Source organism: Condylura cristata, unplaced genomic scaffold, assembly GCF_000260355.1.
Source record: "Condylura cristata isolate star-nosed mole 26May11 unplaced genomic scaffold, ConCri1.0 scaffold00016, whole genome shotgun sequence".
NCBI classification, from domain to species: Eukaryota; Metazoa; Chordata; class Mammalia; order Eulipotyphla; family Talpidae; genus Condylura; species Condylura cristata.
Genome location: NW_004567117.1, coordinates 26,271,132 through 26,279,651, shown reverse-complemented (window position 1 = coordinate 26,279,651; position 8,520 = coordinate 26,271,132). Strand labels below are relative to the sequence as shown.

The window sequence follows — 8,520 nt, the reverse complement described above, 5'->3', positions numbered from 1 at the left end:
TTTAGATTCTCAGTGCGGTGCTTTAACCCGCTGTGCCACCAGGGAGGGCCATGAATATCCTTTAATGTACCTTCTGAAACAGAAGATGGATTCTCTTTTTTCTCCTTACCTCCCCACCCCAAAGTGAGTGACTAGCTGAACTTAACTAAATCAAAAATAAGCACGTTTGGCAAGAAGTCACTTTACTAAATGATTTAGGTGCCTTGGGATGGATCTGGAAAAGAAATTTAAGGATAGGGGACATGGAGGGCAGGGCTGATGCCAAGTGACTCAAATGATCAAGTGAACATATTACTTTCTTTTGACACTAATGGAACCTTTGCAAAGTTGCACAGCCTCCAGGTGGCAAATCAGAAGATGCTCAGAGCATCCTGTCCACTTGGGAAATTAAGCCAAACAAGTAAGACAGAAGAAACAGCACAGCAGGATCGCCTTCAGACGCCAGTAGAGGCCCCAACAACAGCTGCTCTTGATGCTCCAGCTCCCAGTGCCAAGCCACTTCAGCAGCAACTGCCCTGACTTTAGAATTCACATTTGGAAAAAACATCTGCAAAAGAGATCTGCAATTTGCCCATGGTTCTTTGCCAACTCAACCTAACGATCAATCCATTCTTTAGCTACTTAGAAATCTCACAAGCCAGATTCACAAAATGAGGACAATTAGTTATTCTTGCCATATCCTAACAGATAAGTCTTTCAATTATTAATTAGACTATTTTCCAAGAAGCACCACTTCACACTGAGTATACACGTATTCAAGTATATAAAACAAATATTAACAAGCAGCAAAAGTTGGTAATCACAAGATTCTGAATACTATAAAGAGCTATTACACATTTTAAGGATTATTTTTAGAAAGTTACTAAGTTCATACTAGGACTCCTTAGGGAACAAAGTTTTTGTTTCATTGTTAAGGAAACTAAGGTCTACATACAGTACCATTTCCCTAAGTCAAGAGAATTGCAAATGACATGATTTTTAATGATAAAAGGAAGAAAATTTGCATAGACTTCTTGCTGAAGCTCCCAGAAGACTCATGTAGCACTCTCTCCCTGGAAGTCAGTGGTACCATGCAGAGAATCAGGTGCAACTCAACAATACAAGTGGATGGCTGCACTGTGTTGCTGCACCTGGAATATCCTGAATATTATATTCACACACAACTTCAAGCTGCAAAGGAAGCTGAGTAACATGCTAGGATATTTCTGGTTTTGGTTCTGCTGCACCCAGTTTGCCTTCAAGAAAAAAGCTCCAGGGCAGAGAGAGAGAGAGAAGGGATATTTTTAATTTCATAGGGTTTCTTAGAATTTCTATTTTTTTTTTTTTTGAGCTAATGGGCAGTACAATTTTCCAGTAGCTAAAGTGTCAGCCTGCAGTGAAAAGGAGCTGGTGATCCAATCTTTTGCTTACCCATTTATATGGAAACCCTTACTGAAATCTAACATTGTCCCCTGGCTAGGTGCCCTATAACCATGTAGGAGTTAGCCTAGTTAATAAAAAAATGTTGATGTAAAATCTTTTTTTTTTAAAGATTTATTTGTGCATACAGAACTGGGGTACAGGCCAGAGGCTCAGGGGAGGCAAGAGGCTTCACCAGAGACAGAGTGGGCGGCAGATCGACAAAATACACTGCTGAGGGGGAGCAGTGGGTGTGTCAGGAGAGGTCTGCCACGCTATGTGGTCACCTCCGGGGCAGGCGGGAACTAATGCGGAAGTGGCTTTAGCTTCTCAGTGCTGTGCTTTAACCCGCTGTGCCACCAGGGAAGAGGCCTGATGTAAAATCTTAACTTTACCTTAAATTAAGTAACAATGAATTGAGTATCTTTCTATCCAAATAAACACACACACAAAAAAAAACCTCTATAATTAAAAAAAAAAGTTTTTTTCTATAGTACTACAGGCATAATTTATAAACTATATAGATTTAATGCAATTTGTAATTCATAAATTTTTGTTCAATTTCCAAAATAAAAGTTATTTTCATTGTATCTATTGTTGTCATTATCCACAAAAGTTAAATATCCCATGCACAAAGGGAATATAAACTTTTTTGCTTTACAATAAAGGAGGTGTTCGGAAAACAGTGACCTAGTTTAAATGAAAATATTAAGTAAATAAAAGTACACAGCAGGAATTCTAAAAATGTTAAAGTCAATGACTCATATTTGAGAAACATACTCTAAATGGGCATTTCACAGAAATCAGTGCTGCTCTCTAACATATTTCATCTGTGTTCAAACATGGAGAAACAACATGATCTATTATCCAGTTAATAGTTAAATAGTTAAAAAGAGATCTTTCCAAGATTCCAATTATTAATACCAGATACATTAAGTTCAACTCCATGTATTGCCTTTATAGAACTCCTTGGGGTACAGTCACTTTTTAAAAGACATTAAATATTAGTGACTTTTCTTTCAGGTACTTTTCCAGTATGAATTGGACAGGAGGTAAAGGCAGAAACATTGAAAAGAACAATAAATCATATGGACAGACTACTATGAAAAGCTTACGCAAAATTCCTCAAATGTGGCCCACATGTGACTTTTCTCAGAATCACTCAGGATATTCACTTAAAAAGCTGATTCTGAGGTCCCACTACCGACTTACTGAATTAGTGAAAAACTAGCAAGATACTTCCCTGGTTAAGTTTCCCATATGATTCTTATACACAGAGCGGTTACTACTGATTTCACATACTTTTTAAAAACTTGAGAAAAGCCGAGTAAAACAGTAATATATGTCAATCTGAGAAAGTGTTTATTTGGCTTTAGGCAATTCACATTACTGTACTTGATGTACTACTATACTTTGTGGAAATTTCAATTATCTTACACCTATAGACTAGGAAGAATAGTTTCTAAAACTAGACCCTGAATCATATAATGCACAAATGCTAAATGTGAAATTTTTAGAAGGGAGCCTCTTGCTAATAATCCAGAACATAAACCATTTATGATGAACCCAGGGAGAAAACCCAAGAAATCTAGATGGCTATTTCCCAAGAACATTTAATTACAAAGATGACAATAAGAGTTAATAAACTGTTTTTGCATTTCTAGTTCTATGTGACAAGCAAACCACACCCTAGTATAGAAAAATAAAAAGAAACATACACTCTGGAAAAAGAACAATTTAATAATTATACCAAAAAAAGTATACAAAAACTAAGATAGGAATATTTCAAACTAAGTGGAAATATACTTTCTGCATAGATTTCAATAATAAATCTGTAATCACTACATTAAACTAAACTAAACCACATTATCTAGTAGTCAAGGTATTCTAAATAATATTACATTTAGATTTTATTCATAAGTTGAAAGATTTCTGACAAACTCTATTTTTGGATAGAAAATTTCAGTAATATAAAGTGTCAATTCTCTCCTTAGTTAACATACATAATCCAACACAATTTAAAGTAACAGTGAGTTTTTTTCTAATTAAGGAAACAAAATTTACCTGACAAAACATATTAGAGAATATCCAGAGATATTCTGAAGAGGACTAAGGAGGAATTTTACCCTCACTTAACGTTAAACCACTTTATAATAGTATTCCAAACTAACAGAATAGTTGAGAAATGATAGCTAATATATACTACTTACTGAGTTCATTACTTGTCCTTAGCATTTTAATTATCATAACCTATCCCATAAAGTAAATATTAGTTTCATCTCATTTTACAGATGAGGAAACCAAGGTTTAAGAAATTAAATAATTTGCCCAAAGGAACACATATATTAAGCAAGGAAGGCTGGATCTCATCCAGATAAATTTAGTTCTACCACTTGCCTTCTTAACCATCATACTATATATCACAATCTGTCTCTAAGACTTTGGTAGAAAGTAAATTAAGTACATATATGCCATTTTAAATGGATGGAATTCTCAAAACATCACACATTTCACACACAAAAAAAATTTTTTAGATGAATCAAATATATAAATGTAAAGGAATAAAATCAGAAGAAAACCATTTTTCACAAAATAATCTTAAGAAAGGACTTTTTCAAACAAATTCACAGGTAATAAAAATAAGTATGAACAAAATCCTCATGACCAATGAATAGCCAAAAAAGCATTGGGCCTCTAGTACAAAGCCCACTTACAAATTAAAGAAAAACGACAATTCATAAAAAGGCAAAGAACTTCAAGGATGTAAACTGTATCTCAATTCACTGTACAAAAACATGGGTGAAGAACATCAAAAATCAATTCATAAAAACAAACACAAATATAGTAAAATAAATACCAAAATGTGTCATCCTCACTCATATTTAATGGAAATTAAGGAGACATTTTAAAATTTTAAATAGGCAAAAATTAAGTTTGATAACCTCTACATAAACTTCTCTACCACTTCCCACAGAAAAAAGTAATACTTATTTTCAGAGATTCCAGGTCTAGGGAAGGAAACTGCCCAATGAACTTGTTTACAAGAAAGCAAAGCAGCTGCCATTGACTATCAAACTGCTGTCTAAAGGTCACTGGTTCAACTTGATGGCACTGGTCAGAATGATCAAAAATTGGAATTTTTGTGCATTATAAAGAATAAAAAGAATAATGAATTGAAAACACAAAAAGTGTTTAAGCCTACAAGTTGTCAAAACCTAAAAACAAAAAGATCAACATCATCTTTGCAGGTCACTGCAAGATCACCAGAATAACAAATTACTTTTCAATTGTTAAATAGGGGAAAAAGCAAACAATTTAATGCTTCCTATTATCCTTTTGTCACAGCAAAGCAGAACAAGCCTACAACAAAAACAAATATAGTACATACCAACTGTTGGGAGTGACCAAAGATTTACAGACAAGGACTGAATTAGGGCAGTAAAGAATTGAGCCTTGCATCCAAGCTTGATAAAGTGGTAATAAACTGACTTTGCATAGGGGATGGGACTAGCCAAGGTGATAATGAACTGGGCCTCACATCCAAGTTTGATAATTAACGGGCCTAGCACCCCAGGAAATACAGGTGGGAGGAACTGGGCCTAGCATCAGGGCACACAGAAATGTCACCCCTTTGGAATGTGAACCTAAAATCTATATGAGACCCTTCCCCCTTAATGAGTTGGCAGTGGCTGCGGACCCCACCCTAGGGGCTCCTCCTCAACTGCTGTCTGGGAGCAATAAACTCTGCTTGCTCAACCTTTCCGCCTCTCGCCTTCCTTTCTTGCAGCCGGTCACAGAGGTTGGGACAAAACACCAACTAGTCTTTTTTTCTAAAAACAAGATTCTGGATTCCAATGAACACTTTTCAATAGAAATCATGTTACCAATTACTAATAGTAAAGCAATAAAAATTGGATTTCTTAGTCAATCTACCTGCACATTTCTAGGAAATATGTCAAACTGTCTCCAGAATGACTGATTAAATACGTTTCAATTCCCAGTACAGAGAACCAGACTGGGCATTAACTAGTGAAGTCTCCCCCACCCTGCCCCCCCCAAAAAAAGCCATAACAGGTCTGTAGATTACGAAAAAGAATGCTTACCCATATTTTCCAAAGAGAGATACTGTTGTTCCTCCCACAGGTACTGCTTTTCCTGGTCCATACACATCCCATATGGTCAGAGCCACTTGGGCATTCCTGGGTAGATCAGGGTATTTCACAGGCAGTTTCAGCCATTCATTCCAGCTATAAAAATAAAATCAACATGAGCATAAAGCTAGGAAACATGCACACATGCACACTTGCACTCACACATACACATACATTCACGTGTATGTAAAGATATATATGTAAAACCTTCTTGTAATAACAAACCACACCAGAAGTTTTGGCTGGAGAAAATATCCCAAAAACATGAAGTTAATAGTACAAAAAACACCTGGCAGTTTCTTCATTTTTGCTCTAGGCACTTCAATTTTAAATGTAAAACACATGCAAAAATTTTTTTTTGAAAAATAACAGAGGTAAATCCTTTAATCGAGAAACTCAGATACTATCGCAAGGTATATTAAACTTGTTAAAACGTTTTGAACCTGATTGTTTTAATATTGTCCTGAACACAGCTATTTGATAAAGAGAGAAAAATCAAAATTACTCCCAATTATACTCAAAACTTAGCTAATGGTATTATGGTCACAGAGTGCAGGACGGCACCTCAACACAGCAGGTGCCACAACCTAAGACTAGCCACTAGTTTTATACATGAAAAACTTACCAGCCTCTTCTGAACAGCTATGTGAAAGTGTTTTCCACGATACTTTTCTGATTCTCAAGTTAGTTCATTAATACTGAAAATACTTAGCTATTAGTTGTTTATGCTTTTAAAGCGTACTTATATGATTTCACTAAGACCTGCTTATTCTTCGTAACACAGTAATGACAGTATTTCTTTTGTTTTACTCTCTATTCACCTTTGTAAATTTTCTTCTGTATTCAAACTTCACAGTAGTTTCATTTCATAAGTTCAACTCCTTTAAACAACAGGTGGTTTTTAAAATCCCCCCAAAAACTAAGCAAACGATACATATAGTAATACCCAGCAGACACATAGATTTGCTTCTCTGTTTACTTAAAACCATTCTGTTTACTCAAAATTATTCTCAAAGGGGCATATGCCAGTCTAGGTCAAATACATTTACAATGAACAGAAATTGGACAGAATTTTCAATAATACGCTAAATCACTGATATTAACTACATAAATCAGGAATATAAAGAAAAACGATAGATATGACTATCATTTTTTTCTTTAAAGATTATTTATTTATGCATAGAAAAGCTGGGGTGTAGGGCAAAGGTGTGGGGGTGAGAGGATTTGCCAGAGACAGAGAAGGGAGCAGAACAAGTGGATTGACTGAAATACACTCTAAGGGTAGCAGCAGGCAAGACAGGAGAGGTCTACTGCACCATGTGGGTCAGCTCCCTGGCTGGGGTTCAAGCTGCACTGCAGTAGCTGCTGATAGCTTCATAGTGCTGATATTTAACCCTCTGCACCACCAGGGAGGCCGGATATGGCTATCAATTTTAAGAAAGATCACAATGTCAATTAATACTGTTTTTCTATAAAATTCTTCCAAAAAAAAAGTACATGCTTAAAAATGTCATTCTCTATCACAGATAAACTTGAGGAATTAAAAGAACTTAATTAGTATATATGGTAGCTGGATTATACAGGAAAATACTAAGCAGTGTCATCTTGTCCCAATGAACAAACCACAGAGATTAATTAACATAAGTTAACATTAAAGAGTAAAGTCAGTCACAATTTCCAAGTGAACTGTCAAATTTTTCACCTCTTTGTTTTCTCTTTTTTATGAGACACCACTTTATGACCAAGCATTTGCCTCCAACACCAGGCCCCAATAGCTCTTTAAATCAAAGCAACTGTAGGCTAACCTGTTTTATATACTGGACTTCACAGAAGAGTTCTTTTGAGAAAATGAAGCTGCAGCTAAAAAACAGTTTGAAAAACTATTCCAGGAATTCTAGAAAGATTTAGTCAGACATCAAAAAGCTGTTTTTTTTTAAACATTTTGCTTTCTCCCTCCCCATATACCATCCTTCTCCTCTAAGCCCAACCATCACTAAGCTGAAGACGAAATTCAGTATTTAAAAACATTGAAAGATCATAATGCCTGATGACATAGTCCAATCCCTACCTTACATCCCCACCACACATACCTATATTAACCCTCATAATTTTTAAATTAAATTTTTACTGTATTGTTCTCACTAAAGCCATTTCAAATTCCTCTGTGTCAAAACAGAATACATTATTTTATTAAGGTAACCAGCTTGCCTACAGAATATTCATATAAAAAACTTGGACATTTGCAGTATTTCATACCTAAAAACGAGAACTTTACTTAAGTGTAAGTAAAAAGTACAAGTTCCTTTCAATGGATTCTCTTATTACAGAAAATAACAATATACATATAGTAGAACTCAATAAATTTTGGATGAATTCCTCACTATTACAACTCTCAAAACTTACTATCAGACACTCAGAAATGTGTGGTTCTGAATCTTTTAAGGGAGGGTCAAAAGTCACCTTAAAAAAACTTTAAATTGAACCTTAAACTGAACTCTGTCCCTACAGAAAGAAGCAAGACATGAAATTTTGCATACAATTTCAGGGTTCAGTGTATTTTCTAAGTTCAATTTAAGAATATCTGATACAACCTAACAATTTTGACACACTGCTACCAGAAATTCAGAAATCAGATTTAGATGATCTGGAATCTCTTTCTAACCCAAAATTTGCATTGCAAGAGATGTTTGAAGTTTGCTTTTATTTCTATTTCTTTTGCCAACAACACTATATAATTTTCCTCACCAAGAAATTAGTCAAAAATAATGACTTTCTGGAACTAAAATATTTATATTTATGTATATAGGTATGGATGAAAAAGATTGGTTTTCAGTTAGTAATTAACAAAACTAAGTGACAAGGCCTTGGCAGTTCATTACATTCTTCTGTTTTTACAAGTTTGAATTTTTACAGAAAAACAAGTATATACACATATATAGAGATATATTTGTGTGTGTTCATATACCCACAA

General features: G+C 34.9%; 1 protein-coding gene across 2 annotated transcripts in view; it reads right to left on the bottom strand.

Moving 5' to 3' along the window:
- Window positions 1-8,520, bottom strand: part of PIK3C3 (phosphatidylinositol 3-kinase, catalytic subunit type 3) — a 113,473-nt gene that overhangs the window by 100,309 nt on the left and 4,644 nt on the right. For both annotated transcript variants that reach the window (XM_004683867.2, XM_004683868.2), the window contains one exon: window positions 5,502-5,645. In XM_004683867.2, the coding sequence (XP_004683924.1) occupies window positions 5,502-5,645 (144 nt within the window). The remainder of the gene's footprint in view (window positions 1-5,501; window positions 5,646-8,520) is intronic.